The 19,410-nt window shown below is 36.6% G+C and overlaps 3 protein-coding genes and 1 pseudogene across 3 annotated transcripts; 1 reads left to right on the top strand and 3 right to left on the bottom strand.

Annotated features, from left to right (window-relative positions):
- Nucleotides 1–359: 359 nt before the first annotated feature.
- On the top strand, nucleotides 360–1,473 carry LOC114748894 (protein ANTAGONIST OF LIKE HETEROCHROMATIN PROTEIN 1-like; annotated as a pseudogene).
- A 1,255-nt stretch (nucleotides 1,474–2,728) lies between these two features.
- LOC114748893 (cation/H(+) antiporter 15-like) lies at nucleotides 2,729–5,028 on the bottom strand. Its single transcript, XM_028937361.1, has 2 exons — nucleotides 4,093–5,028; nucleotides 2,729–3,988 (listed from the first exon to the last, which is right to left on the bottom strand). Exons 1-2 carry the CDS (start codon nucleotides 5,011–5,013, stop codon nucleotides 2,729–2,731), a joined length of 2,181 nt encoding a protein of 726 aa, XP_028793194.1. The 5' UTR covers nucleotides 5,014–5,028.
- A 6,244-nt stretch (nucleotides 5,029–11,272) lies between these two features.
- LOC114748891 (NAC domain-containing protein 104-like) lies at nucleotides 11,273–12,172 on the bottom strand. Its single transcript, XM_028937359.1, has 3 exons — nucleotides 12,010–12,172; nucleotides 11,665–11,918; nucleotides 11,273–11,561 (listed from the first exon to the last, which is right to left on the bottom strand). The coding sequence occupies exons 1-3, from the start codon at nucleotides 12,170–12,172 to the stop codon at nucleotides 11,394–11,396; spliced, it is 585 nt and encodes a 194-aa protein (XP_028793192.1). The 3' UTR covers nucleotides 11,273–11,393.
- Nucleotides 12,173–13,180: 1,008 nt separating this feature from the next.
- LOC114748892 (histone deacetylase 14) lies at nucleotides 13,181–18,145 on the bottom strand. Its single transcript, XM_028937360.1, has 9 exons — nucleotides 17,987–18,145; nucleotides 17,112–17,186; nucleotides 16,811–16,912; nucleotides 16,243–16,314; nucleotides 16,001–16,057; nucleotides 15,284–15,535; nucleotides 14,572–14,753; nucleotides 13,813–14,141; nucleotides 13,181–13,614 (listed from the first exon to the last, which is right to left on the bottom strand). Exons 1-8 carry the CDS (start codon nucleotides 17,999–18,001, stop codon nucleotides 13,841–13,843), a joined length of 1,056 nt encoding a protein of 351 aa, XP_028793193.1. The 5' UTR covers nucleotides 18,002–18,145; the 3' UTR covers nucleotides 13,181–13,614; nucleotides 13,813–13,840.
- Nucleotides 18,146–19,410: the final 1,265 nt, after the last annotated feature.

Below are 19,410 nucleotides of genomic sequence, written 5' to 3'. Positions count from 1 at the left end.
CCTTTTTAATCGGTGAAGGAAGGGGCAACAAGAAGAGTGAGTGTGGTCTTATCAAGTGCTTGAAAGTGAACCCACGAACAGTTAATGGATTAACTGTAGTAGAACTAGAGAATCTTTCATTACATCTTAGGCAGGCAAGAAAAAACATAATTCTGCAAATTTATTGGTTAAATGGTTGACTGTTATTAACAAGAAAACCCTATGGATTGAATGTGAGGGTTTTCTTCTCTCACCCCCATTTTCAGGCTATGAGCTTACCCTAGGCAGATACTTTATGCTTTCTTTGATATCACTTGTTACAGTCCCTTATTTATGTAATGCTCTTCTGATGACCTCACGGGAGTTATACAAACCTGCAGGAACTCAGTACCCAGTGACGAGGCAGAAGGATTTAAGCACTTCTTTAGGGTTTCAAAGAAGACTTTTGAGTACATATGTTCCCTTGTAAGGGAGGATCTCATATCAAGGCCGCCATCGGGCCTCATCAACATTGAGGGAAGGCTTCTTAGCGTAGAGAAGCAGGTTGCCATTGCCCTTAGGAGACTAGCATCGGTGAATCTCAAGTTTTCAGTCGGAGCTTCTTTGGGGTTGGGCAGTCACAGTTTCTCAGGTGACTTGGAGATTCATTGAGGCTATGGAAGAACGTGCTAAACATCATCTCAAGTGGCCAGATTTCAATAGAATGGAAGACATCAAGTCCTGGTTTGAATCATCCTATGGTTTGCCTAATTGTATGTGGAGCCATTGATGCCACGCACATCATGATGACCCTTCCTGCTGTCCAAACCTCAGATGACTGGTGTGACCAAGAGAACAATTACAGCATGTTATTACAAGGCATCGTTGATCATGAAATGAGATTTATCGATATCATGACAGGTTTGCCAGGGGGCATGTCATTTTCCGCTATTGAAATGTTCAGGATTTTTCAGACTCTGTGAAAATGGGGAGCGATTAAATGGAAAGGCGATAACACTCAACTGGAGGAGACATGATTAGAGAATATGTAGTTGGTGGATTTGGCTACCCCTTCTTCCCTGGCTCACAACTTCTATATGAAACTGAGAGTATCGTGAACATTCAGTCCAGTTTTAATGATAAGCACGAGGGCTGAGGCTGCTTGCTGTGAGAGCCTTCTCACAGTTAAAAGGCAGTTGGAGAATCCTTAATAAGGTAATGTGGAGACCAGATAAGAAGAAATTGCCAAGTATTATCTTAATATGTTGTTTGCTTCATAATATAATAATTGATAGTGGAGACACTTTGCAACCAGATGTTGCCTTGTCTGGGCATCATGATTCTGGGTATGGGGAACAGTATTGTAAGCATGTTGATCCCTTGGGAAGGACCTTGAGAGATGATTTGGCTAAGGCCTTGCAACATTAAAAGCAATTTGAGGTTCTTGCTAGTTCTGTTAATGCTCTTGTTCATATTCTCTAAAATATGATTTTTGGACTCTATTCAGTTGTTGAATTGATAGGCTCGTCGTTCTCTTTAATCCATCTATTTCATAATATGTTAGAAACGCTGGGCTTATAAGGACCATGTTACTGAGCATTTTCACATGATCTATAGAGTCTTCAAGTTCAATGAGTGTGAGATCCTTTTGATATTAAAACAAGAAAGCTATTGTCTTGCCAAGTTTAGTGAAACTGTTGTCGGATGGTATCAAAATAAATAAGATTTCAGGATTTACAATCTAGTGCAGCCCAATGATTAAACCACTTGAATTAGGATCTATTGGAATAACAAAGTGGACAAACAGGGCATTTAAAAACAGGGCTGGTTTTGACTTTTGACCTAAGTTAAACCCGCTAATTATTAATTAAGAAACCAAAATTAGCTAGCTAAGTAACAATTAAGCAAGTGTAACTAGCTGCAAGTTGGAACAGTTTTTGTATGGCACTGGAATGTTCAGACTTCAAAGCTTGGCTATCAAACATCACTGGATGATGGCACTTCTTGTGACTTGTGATGCTGGTTAATCAACTTGAAAAATTCGTTGTTACTTGGTCCTCGAATTTCTGGCTTACATTATTAGTACATGAGATATCTTTCTGTCAGATATCTACTCTTATCAATGGAACCATCTGCAATATATTATACTTTAAACAAAAATATGTTATAATTTATGCACCTCTATCTGAAATTCTGAACTGAAGGGTAAACAAATTGAAGCGAGGAAATTCAAATGTATGCTGCTACATTCCGGATTCTGCACTCTCAGTATTTTGGTATTTGACATGTGAAGTGTGACTTGTATAAGTGAAAACCGCACTCTAAATCATTTGAGGGTCCACGAAAAATGGTGCTTTCTCTCTCTTTTTTTCTTTTTTCTTTTTCACTCTGAAGGGGGGGGGGGAGTCTTTAAGCCATGGCAAAATATGTTAAACCAAAAAGTATATATCATGACTAACTTATCAAGAGGCAAAATAAAACAAGAATAAAGAACTTTAATTTGAAGGGTTAATTTCTATTCGAATTCGTATATAGCCCTAATTAATTTACATTTGCAAATTACAATCCAACCATGTATGATTCTTCACTATTCATCATCCTTCCTGATCCATTACCATTCACCAGGCTTCCCCTGTATAGTTGCAGGGTAGCCATGAAAAATCCTTGTACGTGTCAATGAATAGTTGTATTTTCACGAACCGTATCGGCTTGATAACGCATATTTCTTTGATTATTTCACGAGGCATTTTCCGGCATTATTGTCAAAGGATCACAAGGCCATGGATTCTGTACGGAACGCATTAGTCTGAGCTCTATTTAGTGGCGAGGGATGATCCTGATGGTGATGATACTCCTGATCATGGGTGTGCTCCGGCGTCGTCAAGGCGTCTCCGAACGACCCGATGTACTGCTGCACCACCAAAACCGACGCCGTGGCGGCGAAGTCCGACGAGGCCAACAAATCCCCGATGGCCCCTAACTCCGGACATTCACTCCAGTCCGTCAGCCCCGCCGTCAACGGCGTTATAATCCCTTGTCCTCTTCCCACTATAAACAAGTTGTGTATATCATCCATCGACCTAATCGCCGCCACAGTCTCTTCTCCGTTATTCACCACTTTCTCCACATAAGCCAGCTGTGAATCATCGTGCTCACTTCTTATTCGAAACTCCTTCAGAATACTCTCATCTAATGGCTTCTCTCTGTCTTTGTTCGTACCAGATTGTTGCTCCACTGCTTCTTCTCCGGGAACAAAACGCATCACCGTTAGATGTATCCCCGGATGGTCCAACATCCTCCCGGCGTACGACAACGCTTCTCTGTCGTCGGGGCCACCGAAGAACAAAACGACCACGTGGTGGGTGATCTGATTGGTGGCTAATCTGTTAGAGCCTGTAAGTCCTCGGTCGACGAGGATTCCGACGGAGCAAGGCGAGTTGGCGAGCAAGTTCTGGTTGATTGTACGGAAGGCCATGTTGGTGGCTTCCATTCCACCGTCGACAGTTTGTTGTTTGTGGAAAGGGATGATGATGAAGGAGACTCTCTTGTCTTCTGCGAGGTTGCAGATATCTTCATGCATGGTGGAGTAAGGAGAGATTGCTGTTAAGGGCTGGACAGAAACACCGCCTACGTGTTGTTCGAAGTTCTCGAAGGCGTTTATGATGTGGTCGGATTGAGCTTGGGTTCTGTTAATGGCGGGGCAGTCTGGTTTTCTGGTGTTATGGACGATGAGCATGGCGGAGGTCCGACCGGTGAGTTCCACCAAGTGGAGGACGTAGGTGCAGATAGGTGATTTCTTCGTCGGGTTCGAAGCTTCGAGAAGGTTGATTATGGTCGGAACGTTCCTAGGAGTGTGGATGCATACTAGGATTCTCAACTCTGCATCTCGTTTTGCTGTCTGGATCGTCCTTCTTTTGTACGACACAATCCTCCTTGACGGTTTGTAAATCAATGACACTAATGGTACTATAATTCCAGTCATCACCAATGTTATTAACACCATGATCGCAAATGATTCATCATCCAACACCTGCAAAACATATAATCAATTGACTTCACAATATATATATATAGATATTTTAGTAACTAACTATAACAAAAATGTATATATGTATTGTTCTGTTAATTGCTTACCTTCTGGTCTCTTCCCACGTTAAGGACAACGATTTCAACGAGCCCTTTAGTGTTCATGAGTAAGCCAATGGAAGTACCTTCACGGAGGCCCATCTGATAATAGATGGCGACGGCCAAGGTTCCGATGATTTTTCCGATACATGCAAGGAAGATGACGAGGAAGAGAATAGCCCACGTGGCAGCTCCCTTGATGGCTCCAATGTTAGTTTTAAGGCCACTGATGGCGAAGAAGAGAGGAAGCAAAAGTCCAGAGACAAAGTCCTCAAGCTTCTCGACGAGAGTCATACCAAGTGGGCCATTAGGGATGGCCAAACCATAAACAAAAGCTCCAAACACAGAGTGGGTCCCAATGGCGTCAGTGATAAAACCAGAAATCATAACCCCAGATAGAATCAATGATATGTGGAACTCACTGAAAGCTTCTCCTTCTGGAGTTCTCGAGATTATCCATGAAATTGCTGGTCTTACTGCAAATAAACAGAACCCTACAAAAGCTGCACTTGAAATAAGAACCCATAGAGAAGCCAACGATGCAGATTGATTCTCCGCCAAAGCAATGGCTAAAGCCAACAGAACCCAAGCAAACATATCATTGATTAAAGCAGAAGAAAGAGCGATTTTGCCGAGTTCCGTGTTAATCAACTTGAGCTCTGCAAGAACACGAGCAAGAACAGGAAATGCAGTTACTGAGAGAGCAACACCGAGGAAGAGAATGTAGGTCCCATGGCTCATGTTGGTTTGATTTTCTTTGTGAAGAAGGAAGGAGAAAGCAGCTCCAATGGCGAAAGGCAAGATCATGCCAGCAATAGCTGTGGCCACTGCTTTTTTACCTACGCGTTTTATGACCATAATATCCATCTCTAAACCCACCAAGAACAGAAAATAAAGCAGACCCACATTAGCCATTGTTTCAATTACCATCACACTTCTTAAAGGAAATATCGCATTCGCAAATTTCCCTGTTTGTCCCAGCACCGATGGACCCAACATTACTCCACCCTGATAATAAAAAAAGTAAGTTAATTTTCTGCGTTAATGGATTCAAACGATGAATAATTGTATGTATGTATGTTTCTGCGCACTGACCAGGATTTCAGAAACGACGCGAGGCTGGCGAAAGGGTTTGAGGATGAAGACGAAGATGCGAGTGGCGAGGACTACTAAGGTTAACTGTAGGATGAAGAGAGGAAGAGAATAGTCCAAAGGGTTGTCTCCTTGCCAGATGCCATTCGTGGTGACCAGAGTTGGTGCGTAGCAGACAATGTCGTCGGCGGTACTGTTTGAATCCGGCATGTTTTATTATTTACGTTGTTCACTGTCGTCGTCGTCCCGGCCCAAACCACACACACCAACGTTTTCTTTCTGATTCCTCTCGTATGTTCAAATATTATTCCCACGAGGCGAGGCTTAAGTTTCACGAGTCAAACCCAAATAATATGCGTCGCCGGCCACTGACCGTTGGTGGCTGTTGGGGGGCTGAGGAATTGAGAGAGAGAAAGGGAGAGAGCATGGATGAAGAACAAATTTGTTTAGTTTGAGGTTGTGTGTGTGTGGATGAAAATTGAAAAGAGAAGGAAGATGGAAGGAGAAGGGAACAAAGGTGGTGGTTGTCCAGTGCAATATTGGAGGGTGAGCTTCGTGCGGCGTACGTTGCACAGAAAAATGTCTATTTTAAGGAACGCCATGATTGGGATAGTGGGAGAGGAAATGTTTTCTGGTGAATTTGGCGGGAAATCAGACGAGAGAGAGGGGAAGGGAAATATCAGTGGGAGGCATTCTATAATTATATATGTGATGGAAGGCAGATCTTTGGTTTTGCTACTTTGGGGCGACCTTATGAATCCGCAGACGTTTCAAATGGGTAAAGCCAAGAATCGTGATTCTTCGTGCATGACAGATATTGTGTAAAAAGATTTTTTTTTTTTTTGGCCTTTTTTTAATATTTCACATGCAGATTTCAAGTGAGTGCCAATTAATAATTTAGGAAAATTAATCCTTTTACCAAATTTTGAATAAAGTCTTTAATTAATTGTAAACATTCTCTTTCTTTATTGTTGAATCGAAATTTCATTTCATCGTAGCTTGCTTTTGAAAGTTGGAACCCATATACTCTGCATCCCCTCCTCATCCAATCTATGACCCCAAATGCAGTGTCTGGGGATCATTTATACATGGAGCAACGGTATCAATAGAGCAATTGAGCAAAGTTGAGTATTGAAGAAGAGAGAAAAACATAACAAGATCTGATTTGCGGTAAAAAAAAGTAACTTATTTTTAATTTGATTTTTAAAAAATTAGATTGGATAATATGATTTATATTTAGATTGACTTTTGTAAAAAAGTTAGTTTGTAAAAGTAGAGTTGTTTAGATTATTATTAGAAAAGTAAATTTAATTATAAAATGATAAAAAAGAATATGAATTTTATTAAATAATATATATAATTTATTCCCTCCTATACTTTTTAATTACATTTTTCATACATTTTTTTTCTAATTTATTATAAGACACACTCGTTTCGTCCTATTTATAAAGGTGAAACTCAACTTTTTTTTAAGTTCTCTCTCCGCCTTTTAACACTTTTCACCAGCTCTATTTTTTCTCCACCGTTGAAAAGTTATAGGTAGCAAATTTTTGCTTATGACTTGTTGCAACCTTTGATGCAAAAGCACAGTGTCCTTATCGTTAATACAAATAATCAAATTTCATCAATAGCACAGTTTGTGATTTACACCACACGATTACCCACTAAAACGTCCTCACAAACAGGCCGATCGGTTTTAAATTAAAAATTGAGGAAAAGAATTAATGCCCCCAATAGTTTTTTTCTTCCCTTTTTGTTTGGTCCCTCCAAATAAATTTTTCCTCCCTTTGCAGATTTTAAACAAAGCTATTAATCTGTGGTTCAAAAAACAGAGCCTATTATGTAAATTCCTAGATCTGTCACTGGTCAGCTGTCTCTCTGCGAACATAATAATATAATACATGTATACTCCTTCTGATTGATAATGCAAGTGACTTTAACTAATTTATTAGAATCAAAAAAATTATAGTTGACTCATTAAATTTTTTATTTGATCAACGATTTTTCTTTTAGAGGCTTAGAGCATAGAGAATTTGTGCTTCTCCCAACAAGTGTGTTTTTCAGGCTATTTACTACTTCAACCAATAGCTTGTTAGTAGCTAACTCATTAAATTTATCTCAAATTGATTTTTTTTTAATTTTACTCATTATTAAATGAGGTTGTGAAGGAGAGAGAAAAATATAGGGGGAAAAAAGGAAGGCAGGAAGCGGTCGTAAACAGGAAAAAAAGCATTGATGCAAGCTCAGAAAGACAATGCATTCATTGCCTGACTTTACCAGTATTATCTTCATCAGAAAACAACTGATTCGTGAATTCTTGCAGTGTACATGGCACAGTACAGATACCTCTGGTTTCTTATACTGCATGTAATCAGAATCATCAAGACATGAAGATAAAAAGGGACCCAAGTCTAGGCAACTAATTCGGAATTTTGATCAATTTTGAGGACGAAACCATCTTTTTTTCCTGACTAAAAAAAGCGGGCAGTTTGAGATTACAAAAGAATATGGAGGACGACATTATTCCATTTGAACGAAGATGATAAAATCATTTTACAAAGATCTCAGGAGCATAACCATCATGTTTCCACAGAATCTTTTACCTACCACATGTCATGGTCAAATGATGAAATGATGCGGCATGGAGAATTTAAACGAAATCCCTGAACTGATCATTTTCCCTAATTTCTTTCACTAAGATATCATAATCTAGTAACTAGTAAAGCATTGACTTTAAAGAAATCACTATTTGAGAAATAAGATATCTATAAACCTTGAGAAAACAATAGCTCATGGTTTGTGGGTCCTATTCGGCATTCTTATCCTATCATTATCACTATTTAATTTCATGTGGCATCTTCTCTTCAATTGCTGCCCTCCAAAACCAAGTAGAAATGCATAAGAGTAGGTCCCTTGTCTTAATTGCAATCATGTCACCACTCGATTTCACTGCAACCTATCTTTTGACCTAATATACCAAAGATCGGCCCATGAATGTGACAAAGTTGAAATTTAGTTAAATGTCCAAAATTGCTTGTGTGGCTGTGTTATCTGAACAAGGGTTTGTTTGCACCTGCTTACTTCATAAAAATAAGCTCAAATTAGAGATGTGAACCTTACTTTAGGTCACGTTCGGAATTTCAACTTCCCTCAAGGAAAAGCTACCACCCAACGACATCCAAAAATACATGATACTGTAGACCTCATTTTGTAATATAATGAGTTTTATATTTAGAAAAATAGGTCCTAAATAATAGGACTGCGGAGTATTAAATATAAAACTCAGTAAACTATTTTTTTATTGACCTTATAAGAGTAGCCATCCACCTTATTTTAGTGTTTTGTCAGATTATGTACAGTAATGTAATTCTGAATTGACCACCCACTAACCCTTGAATCACCCCACCGACCGGTTCGCTTTTCAGTTTTCATACCTGGGCAGAAAGGCCCAAATGCTCCGCTTCATGCCTCAACAGTATCCATTCAAAAATAAAAATTACTTTACAGAAACACTTGCTTTGATAATACTTCTGATCTTATTTACAGAGAAATTTTTTTAAAATCCTATTTATAAATCATAATATATTATTTTATTTTTTGTTTATTTTGTTTTTTAATTTATTATAATGCAGATAATTATCTTTTCTAAATCATACTACCTCCGGTCCTAATTGTAAGACCTAGTTAATTAATTTGAAAAAATTAAAAAAATAAGTTAAGTTAATTATTTGAAATAAATAAGTATTGTCATTCCTAAAATATCCTTGCTAATTAAGTGTATTGACTAGAACTATCATTATTAGAAGGACTGTCTTAGAAAAAAATACAGAAATATAAGAAACAAAATGAATTAATATCTTACAATTAGAACCAAACTAAAAATCAAACAGAATCTTATATTAAAAACCAGAAATAATATATATTAAATATAGATAAAATTAAAAAATTATTACTATATTTTAATAAAAGGTGAATAGAATGGGTTCAGTTTGAATGAAATATCCGGATGGAGCGCATTTCCGTTAGTCCACTTCTCAACAATTCCTATTAGCCGAGTGATCAAAGAATGCTCACAGTATCATAATCATTCATTCTAAGCATATCTCCCACCCCATATAGAGTTTCTGATAATGGAAACCCTAAATGTGCTTGAATAGTACGAAGTGATTTGTACTCCAACAATGTGCCCAATATGGTTACCAATCAGAAAAAACCATATGGGCGAGTTTGCTGGATGAGAGCATCTGAAACCCTAATTTCATAAACTCCATTACTATCGCAAACGAAGAAATTGCCTCAAAACATCCGCGCTAAACACGGTTATGGGACAGAGTGCGTTTGCTTAACTGACAAAAACCCTAAATATTGTTCACAGTATGTATCACTCGCTAATAAAATTACTTCTCAGAAAATTCAAGTTGAGAAATCACAGTGAAGAGAGTGAAGAACAGAGATGTGCCAGTGATAAAAGGGCCTAAAATATCACGAGATATCAAAATCAGGCGAGTGACACTGGCGAATTGGATATCGCAAGTTTGTGAATATTATTGACTGGACCGTAACTTCAACGTCGATGTCCAATCAAGAAGCTGAACTTGCTTTATATAGTTTCCTCCTCCTAAAATCTCAACGACAATTGAATCTAAAAATGTTTATCTTTTGGTCCAAGTTCATCAGAGATTCGACCAAGCTTTATGTTGGCTGCCGAATCTCTCATGGATCAAAAACAAACGTTTCGAAACGTTCAATGCAACACAATTACAGAGACAGAGAAGCACAGAAAGGCAGGAAAAAGAAGTCGGCCATGTTCAGTCGATCCGGAGTTCAAATATTTATAGAGAGATCGGAATTAGGGTTGTTGACAGAGTGGGCTTATTTTGGGCTGGGCTTAAATCAGCTGTGGCCTGTTAAGGCCCATATTAACCTCATTAATCTTAGCCGAAAAACTAAACCACTAATAATTATTCGTGTTGATTATTTTGATTTTTAATACTATAAATATCATATTGAACCAATTAAGTTATATCATTTATTTGTGTATCATATTAGGTGAATGTATATGAGTTGAGCTCTAATCTCATTTAACAAAGGATAAAATTCAGATAATTAGTTTTAGAATATATGTATTTTTCATACTTAATTTATCTTGCAACTATATTTTGAACTCTTTTTACAAGTTCAAAATTCACTCCCACTTGTCTAATTTTAGTGAAAACAATAATCAATTCTTATGTTAATTTTATGTAACACATTATTGTATATAAAATGATTGCGGCATATTTAGGTATGGTATATCAGTCCAAACAGGTTGGCAAAAAGAAAAAAAATCAGTCCAAACAGAAAAAGAAGATATGGTATAATTTTTGTCCTTATAGTGTCGTGTGAACCAAACATATGATCCTCTGCTGAGTCCAAAAAAAAAAAAACATATGATCCTCTGCTAGTTTTTAATCGATTCCTTTTCGAATAATAAAAGTTTTACCTTTTATAAGGCACGATCATACTAGCTAAGAAATATAATAATAAATAGGCAAAAGTATGTTTTTAATCATTTAATTTTATACAAAGTCTCAATTTAGTCTCTTAATACTCCTTCTTCGGTTTTAAATATAAGATCTATTTTATATTGTATTTGTAGTGTAATTTTACACTATAAAATAAGTCATATATTTTAAAAAAAAAAAATATTTTTTAGTCATTTAACCTTAAAACTGTCCAAACAAATGCGCCAAAGGTGGGAGGTGGTATTCTATTATCAATAGGAGCATGCCTGCCCTTTAGCTTGTAGTTTAGCTCTTGCTTTGCCCCTTATGTCTTCAGGCTTCAGCAGCCTGGATGAGGGAGGACTCAGAGACATACGCCCACATCTATGTCAACAACAAAAAATAATGATATTTAAATTTTGAGTATTTATAAAACATTTTCAGATATTTATATATTAAGTTTAATTTTTAAAACAATTATGACTGCTACATAAAATCATCATTTAAGACTAACAGTTTGAAGATTAAAGAATAAAAATATGCCTTTTAAAATTAAGGGATCAAATTAAAACATTGTATAAAAATAAAGTATGAAATATATATATATATTTTTTCTAATAAAAAAAGATTTGACATTTGCAAAGCTAACATGCAAGGTACAGAAGGAGGTTGAAGAGACAATAGCAACAAAGAATGTGATTAACTAGATGTTGTACATGTAATTTAGCTTTGAATCTAGTTAGGGAAGCTAATTTCTTCTTCTTCTTCTTCTTCATCCAACGTCGACATATACATTTCATCCATCCATGAAAGCTCTGTACTTCCATCTTCATCATCATCATCATCTTCAGAATCCATCGTCTTTTCATAGACTCGGCACAGCACCCATTTACTTTTATGATCCTTTATCAGATTCAATAAACAGAACATGAGAGTCCATCAATTTTCAATCTTTCCATATAAATATATACTGGCTCAACTATATAAAACTAAATAACTAACTTACAGGTTTTGGGCTTCCTTGAATGTTAAACCCAGAAGAGCAAAGATGATACTCTTGCATGGCCCAACTGGTTTCAGTACCATGGGGAGCTTCTCCATTTTTGAACACTGAATACTTCTTGATCCCAACTTTCTTGCCTTCAGCTGAAACTACTGATTCAGTCACACCTATTTCCTTCCAATACCCACTTTCTGTCACTCTTCTCTTCTTATACTTGCAGAAAAAATAGAATTGGTTTCCACAAGACAACGCCTTTCCTGATACAAACAAACACATACATGCACGAGTTTAACGAAGAATCACAACTGTTATTTCAGACAGACATGAAAAACAAACACACACACATACCGCTGAGTTGGAAAGGGTGAAAGAGAGAGAGATCAAGGTCAGGGATGATATTGGGATGGCAGGGTAGAAGGAAAGCCTTGGGATAAAGAAAGTGAAGTATTAGCTCTTCATCTGTTGGAGAGAAGACAAAGCCAGGTGGAAGATTCACCCTTTCACTTCCCATAATAAATTTTATATTTTGACACATCACTCTAGCTTGGTAATATATATAGAGAGAAATATATATATATATATATATATATATATATAATAGGTGAAGGGAAGGAGTGAGAAAGCTTCTGGTTGATTGATTATGATTCAAAAGAAAGAAAGCATGAAGTTATCGCAACTTGCTGTAAAAAGGCGGCGCTATGGGGACTATCCATCATGAGAAAGTAGGGTCCTGAAACCTAACAAAACCAGCTTCTGTAATTTACATTTTAAGTCAGAATAGATTAAAAAAAAATGTTTTTGCCAGGAATAGATTAAAAAATTTACATTTAGTTCTTAAAAGTTTAATTTTTTTTTTTAATCATTTCTTGTCTTACAGGCAAGCATAATCCATGATGCACAGTAACGTTAAGCAGCTGTCTCTCCCTTTCAAAAGAAAGTGGTTTCCCACTAGATCTATGGAAGCAATTCACAAGGAAGAAGTAAGAATCAAGTTTAACGCGGTGCTTATCAACATAGTCATATCCCCTCCCTCCTAATCACTGTTCAGCACACGTATTTTGGTGATTAAAATAATCTTCTTTTTATCACCCAAAACAAAATCATTTTTGCAATTTCTTTTTGCCAGATTCTGTTTTACAATTTTACTCTACCCATGAACCCCAGATATATAAAGGACAAGTTATCCGGGAAGTCAGTCCAGTCAAATAAAATGTGCCAGCGTGGATCCAGAAGGCTCCTTTGAAGAAAATGAGTTAATGGATCATTTTTTACGGCCAAGTCTCATACCTGCCAAACTCTTGCAAACAGGCTGTTTTTTAATCCTTTGCTTCCCATGTTTAAATCTGTAATTTGTGAGCAGCACTTACAAAATTGGGATAGTCGTGTAACTAAAGTGATCATCATCACCTTTTTTCTTCAATTACCTGCATTTCCACTAAACTTCCTTTTCTTCTATCTGTGATTCTGTATTCTCTATTGAAACCTTTCTAGTACTATGAAAGATAAAAAGAAACAAAACTAAAGGGGGAATCTGGTTCCATTACGTAAACAATTGCCAACCATAGTCAACGACTTTATGGTTTAGTATCAGTTTCATAAGACATAATCATGCTTATCTAAAACATAAGTATATGCTTTGTGGATTGTAACATCGTGAAGTTCTCGTTAGGTCACCTGTGGTCGGCACCAAGTTGATCCTGCCACACGTTTTAAACTGTTTTTAGCCCTTACAATTATGGCATTTGAAACTTATCTTCTGCCTCAGAAGTCCAATAGTAATCATACATTGAAGCATACTGTGAAAGCATCTTTTCAATGTGACAACTTTGTCTTATTGTTACAAAGCTTTTACATTAAGACTCTCGTTGCTTTCGTACCAGGCACCTCCTTAGGCTGTCTTCCACAAAGATTAAAGACCCCACTGCATGATATCTTTCCATTCTGTTTATTTACCTGCACGTTAGGAATTGCACGATTTTCTTGTGAGACCTAAGAGAGATTAAAAAGAAGTTACTGATAAGGAAGATATCAAAATGACATGATTCTTTTTTGGAAGCTATTATTTTCAATGGGTAGTATTTGTGAAGTGGGACCAAGCACATGCATCAACGCATCAAGTCATTGAGAGGTAGAAAAGGAAAAATTACGTGCAAGGTAGATCTGGTTTTCACTTGGAACGTCACAGGGAATGTATGGCCTTTATCCTATCGATTGCCTGCTTAACCCTTCTTGATGGCTCTTCATACAGGATGTTTGGATCATCAAACTCGGATGCCAAACTCCGATCACCGAGAAGAGCACGGAATGAGTCTGCCACTGAATGTGAAAGGGATTTGAGATTATACCCTCCCTCCAAGAAAAACACGCACCTGCCTCCACATAATTCTTTTGCTAATTGTTTTATATTGGACGCAAGCATGTAGTATGTTCCTGTTGTGTACTGTAAATTGGCTAGTGGATCCAAAACATGAGCATCATACCTAATAAACGAAATCAAAAGGAATTCCAAATCAGACTCTGTCAGCAACAACAAATAATACGAGGTAGTTTATTGCTTTCCGGATCTAATTCAAATTTTATGGTTAGATTCAGGTTGCCTTTATCTTTAATCCAGTAATGCAAAAGCAAGTGGCCTTGCTAGTTAGCACTCGCTAAAGTCAAGTAGTTTTTTTGTCAGAATAGCAACATTCTTTAATTTTTTGTGTAGATATTGTATTATCATAATAGCATAATCATGGGGACTATATCATTAATGTAGGGACGATAGCATTAGTAAGCCATTATAGTAAGGCTCCAAGTTTGTGTATATATTGATTTGCTCAGATGAATAAAATAAGCTTTCCAATCTCACTTAGCATCATTTTTCATTCTATCTTCGCTTTGATAACAATGGTTTTATAGAAGACTCACCCAGCAGAAACAAGAATAATGTCTGGCTTAAATCTTTGAGCAGAAGGCACAATGACTTCATCAAACACAGTTCTCATAGTCGTATCACCTGATCCTCCTGGTAGAGGCAGGTTTAATGTGGTTCCTTCTCCATCCCCAGCTCCAACCTCATCAAACTTACCAGTGCCAGGGTAGGTTCCATCCTGAGTCATAAAAATGATCAAATATAGCCATAGAATTTTTTATTTTGGTTGAACAAATACAGCCATAGATTAAGAGCTTTCCAATATGCAAAAAATCACTTAATTTAAGCTTATAATGAGTGCTAAACATATATATATTTTTAAAAAATAAAATAAAATAAAAGCAGCACATCTATTTCTACCCTATTAAGTAGGCCTGCAGGGAAGCTTCAGAAAAGTAGTTACCATATCTAACCCGTGTTGGACACTCATTTTAGACATGGTGAGACACCATACGACACTTGAAACTACGTATGGACTCTTCCGGTTTCATCATGTCCCTATGTCCAGCATAATGACATGTCTCGTCAATGTCCCATAAACCCAGAACTGACATTATGCAACTAATGATAACTCTGAGTGACATGGACTCTAAAACTCAACAGCTATAAATAAAATCATGGAAAGAAAAGCCAAGTTTTCATAAGAACCTTGGGAATCAATAAAGCACAGGAATTATATTTAGAAATCTGAACCAACTTTTGTCTTACTTGGTGAGCAGAGAGGAAAAATATATCTGGATCTTCATAGAAAGCATCATTTGTCCCATTCCCATGGTGGACGTCAAAATCAATTATAAACACACGCTTTAGTCCATGTACACGTTGAGCATAACGAGCAGCAATGGCCACATTTCCAAAAACACAGAAGCCCATAGGCCCTTGTGGAACAGCATGATGTCCAGGCGGTCTTATCAAAGCAAAACCAGTGGGTGGATCTTGGCTGTCCTTTGAAGCCGCGACCTGAATATGAAAATAAACATTAAAACTTATTATCCAGCGTGTTTAGAATGTATGGAAGAAACCTTCACAGAGGTTGGTTCCATAATTTGTGAAACTTGTAGCTCCCTCCCCCTTCTCGCTTAGAAAGAAAGATACATAGATCAAACTATGCATCTATGGGATCAAAATCAGCCTAAGAACATCCTAGCAAAAATTAATTATAGACAGAGGAACTACAAGGTCGAGAAAAGAAAATATGTTACGCTTAATTTGAAATCAACTTGACAGCATGTTTGGAACAGTCTAAATTGAATGGTGGCATTATGTTCTGTTGGAATCAACATTTAATGTAAATGGATATAAGTTCAAACTTTCCCATTAAACACGAATCTATATATCCAATGATCCACCCACAGACCCACTTACCCCTCCCCAAAACACACACAGATTATTACTAATAGATGGTCAGCCAGGTGGAGACGTCACCACTGAGTCAACTAAGGCTAATCCTGCCCCCGCAGCAACTAATGACTCCTGGAATGTCTGCATTATTAGCACCACCATCAGAGAACAAGCGGTTGAACACATCACAGTACTCCATGCAGGACAGATGTGTCTTCTACTACAACAACATATAATGTTTGAATAGAATGATGTTCCGCAAATATATAAGCTTGGAAAACAGGGGGGGGGGACAAACAAAAAAAAGAACAACTTCAAAGTGTTACAGTGGATGTAGCATATGTTGGTCCAGAGCCATCAATGAAAATAAGTCCTTTCTCTGAAGCTTGATCCATAGCCTATAAACATTCAGATGGGAGAACTATAAAAGTTTAGAAGTATAATTTTCTATTTAATTTAAAGTCACATAAAATACAAAAGGTAAATGCTTGAGGAGCATAACTTTATTAATAGCACAAAGGGACTGTACCAGAACGTGAAAAATAGGTCATAGAGAACTGACTGAAATAAAGATATTAATAATTTATCTGTTGCTGGGTAGCCAATTAGGTAGTAAAATTTATCCATAATTTTTGTTTTTATATCATTTTACAATTGAACCAGAAGAAAATATGCATAAAATGAAGTTAATGAATAGATAACCATGTGCAAGACATAAACTCATCCCACAAAAGATGATGTTCAGTATCACACATTCACCGATAACAGAAGGCATGGGCATTTTCAGAGATATCAGCAATTTAGCATACTAATTTTCTAGGCACAACCTAAAAGAATTTATTAACAGGGATGTTTGAAGTGAAGGAGAACTACTTGAAAAAGATAAAAGCCTACCTTCTCAAGGCCAGATACATAGGCTCTTGCATGAACACTTGCAATGTCATCTACTGAGGCAGGCTCAAAGTTTTGAAGTTCAATGATCTCAGAGCCCCGGAACTGATTACATTAAACAAGTGGTTGCACAAATGAGCGAACTTTTATCTTATACCATAAGATGCCACTGTACGAGTACGACTAATCATAACACTGTTTTTGCATTACAACCTGGTTAAGGAGATATAGCAAAGACCAATATAGATGAAAATAAAGCATTCTTGTAAATAAAGGATTGATTGCAGGGTTCATTTCTTAGCACCTTTGAAGTGAGTTTCATATCTTCAAGAGCATTCACAATTGCAGGAACCCTTAAATGTGATTCTGGATGAGATTCCTGCAAGAAATGGGCTACAGTCAAACTAGTCTGATGGGATGAAACATTGAAGCAACATAAAGAAATGAGAAAGGAGAAAAGATCCATTCTGTTGCGCCTAAGAGCATAAAGTCTCCATCAAAGTCTATAACTCAAAAAAAAAAAAAAAGGGCAAAAGAACAGCAAAATGGTCGCTTCTTTCATAATTTTATTTTGAAATATATGAGTAGCAAGAATCTAATTGTGTCCCATCAATAGATATATAATAACAATAAAATACAACGAGCATAACTAAGGCATACCTATTCCCATCTATAGTTTTCTCTTAGGTGCTAGTTGATAATTCATCACTAAGGCAGCCATAATTGCATATATACTATATAGAGATGAGAAAGGCACTAAGGAAAAATTAAAGACACAAGCTACATATTTTCAACAAATTACTTCTTCCATCCGATTCTATCAGTCCTCTTCATCTTGTGCCAGTCGTGTTTAGCCAGCACAAAATTATTAACTAAATATTAGAGGAAGTTAGTTTGTTATGATTATTTAACTATGTCAACTGCCTACTTAATCATAAAAGTAACAAAAAGGTAATTGGGGAAGGGACTGGTGCAGATAAAATAATACAGTTTCTGTGAAGATGGCTCAAAGCCACCGGTTTCTTTCACTGAATATCACCAATTCATGCCATGAATTTGAATCGATTACAATCAGCCAATAAACTTATCGCAGAACTACAAATTTGTGAGATATTTAGCTACCATGCCATGATTATGAAAAAAAAATGGTGAAACAATGAAGGAATTAGCAAAATATACCTGGTTGTGGCCCATGGCTGGAGCAACGGAATATATCAATCGCGCATCATTTAGCTGCTCTTTAGAAGGTATGAAGGAACCACTCCTAATTGCAGCTGAACAGGATATGGGTACTCCAATGCACTTTGATATAAATTTCTTGTTACCCTTCTGATTCTTATGAAAGAACCTACTTACAAAAAATCTACTATCCAAATTACATCCGTTATAAGCCTTCCACTTGCTTAGTTGATGACCCACCAGAAAAAAACACTACCTGAAATAAAGCACGATTCTTAATGGTACCAACCTATCAACACTAATTCAAACGAAAACTCATTAAGAATCAGATAACTCTAGTGATGTATCATAATTAACTTATCAGGATCACTTCATTTTGAGTCCGAGTTCATCTAAGGAAAGGAAGCTATAAGCTAATTAGCTTGTTACCTAATACCTTAATCAGAATCGAATTACGAGGAGAGCGATGCATTACCAGAGGAACAAGGGGAGCGAGGGACAGTGTGGAGCTGCATGGAGATGGAGATGAGTGGCTACTTCACACCCGCCACAGGAACTTGCGGTCGTTAATCGTTGCACTTTCGAATTACCATTATCAGTTATCACACCATAATTTTGGCGCAGCGCGAGATGATCACAATAACCAAACAAAAAGAAGGAGGAGACACATCAATTTGCTACGAATCAATTTATGAATTCGCTCTTATGGTTTTGGGATTATGTTATACTTCCACAATTTATATTGATTTTGTTTAAATTCAATACCCAAAAAAAAAAGTGCATTTAAAAATTTGAGCGTGAAGAAAACATATATTAAAAGATTGTAATAATTAAATTATTTAAAAAAAAATTAAAAGTTATTACCAAATTTTAGGGATTTATTATTAATTTTTCAAATTAATATTTAACTACTTTGAAAAATTACACTAATCATACATTTTCTTAAACTTTAGCATAGTAAATATGCATCTCGTGGCGCCAATGAGGGATCTGCAAGTCTCATATCATTGAACTCATAAAAAGGATATAGAAAGGGATTCATGTACTATCTCCACTATTTAATACTACCTCCGATTCTAATTATAAGACCCAGTTGACTAATTTGAGGAGATTAAAGAAGTAAGTTAAGTTAGTTATTTGTAATAAATAAGTATTGTCATTCCTAAAATATCATTGCTAATTAAGTGTATTGGCTAAAACTATCATTATTAGAAGGACTATCTTGGGAAAAAATGTATAAATATGAGAGACAAAATGGATTGAGGTCTTATAATTAGGACCAAAAACTAAAAGTCAAACGGGGTCTATATTAAGGACCGGAGGTAGTACTCTTCTGATCCTTAATATAAGACTCATTTAACTAAGTTGATTAGATTAAGAAAGTTAGGTAAGTTAGTTAATTATAAGAAATGTGATACGTTTTC

This window comes from Neltuma alba, unplaced genomic scaffold, assembly GCF_004799145.2.
Source record: "Neltuma alba isolate B1F8T4 unplaced genomic scaffold, ASM479914v2 tig00005855_pilon, whole genome shotgun sequence".
Lineage (NCBI taxonomy): Eukaryota > Viridiplantae > Streptophyta > Magnoliopsida > Fabales > Fabaceae > Neltuma > Neltuma alba.
The sequence above is the reverse complement of the archived record's forward strand: the minus strand, read 5'-3'. Positions and strand labels throughout refer to the sequence as shown.

Coding starts and splice junctions, on each gene's coding strand:
- LOC114748891 (XM_028937359.1), bottom strand. CDS start 12,172: ATGGGAAGTGAAAGGGTGAATCTTCCACCTGGCTTTGTCTTCTCTCCA. Junction 11,919..12,009: donor TCACCCTTTCCAACTCAGCG/GTATGTGTGTGT, acceptor TGTTTGTATCAG/GAAAGGCGTTGTCTTGTGGA. Junction 11,562..11,664: donor TTCAAGGAAGCCCAAAACCT/GTAAGTTAGTTA, acceptor AATCTGATAAAG/GATCATAAAAGTAAATGGGT.
- LOC114748892 (XM_028937360.1), bottom strand. Junction 15,536..16,000: donor TAGCCTTAGTTGACTCAGTG/GTGACGTCTCCA, acceptor TTTCATATTCAG/GTCGCGGCTTCAAAGGACAG. Junction 14,754..15,283: donor TTTTCCTCTCTGCTCACCAA/GTAAGACAAAAG, acceptor TTTATGACTCAG/GATGGAACCTACCCTGGCAC.
- LOC114748893 (XM_028937361.1), bottom strand. CDS start 5,013: ATGGTAATTGAAACAATGGCTAATGTGGGTCTGCTTTATTTTCTGTTC. Junction 3,989..4,092: donor ACGTGGGAAGAGACCAGAAG/GTAAGCAATTAA, acceptor TATGTTTTGCAG/GTGTTGGATGATGAATCATT.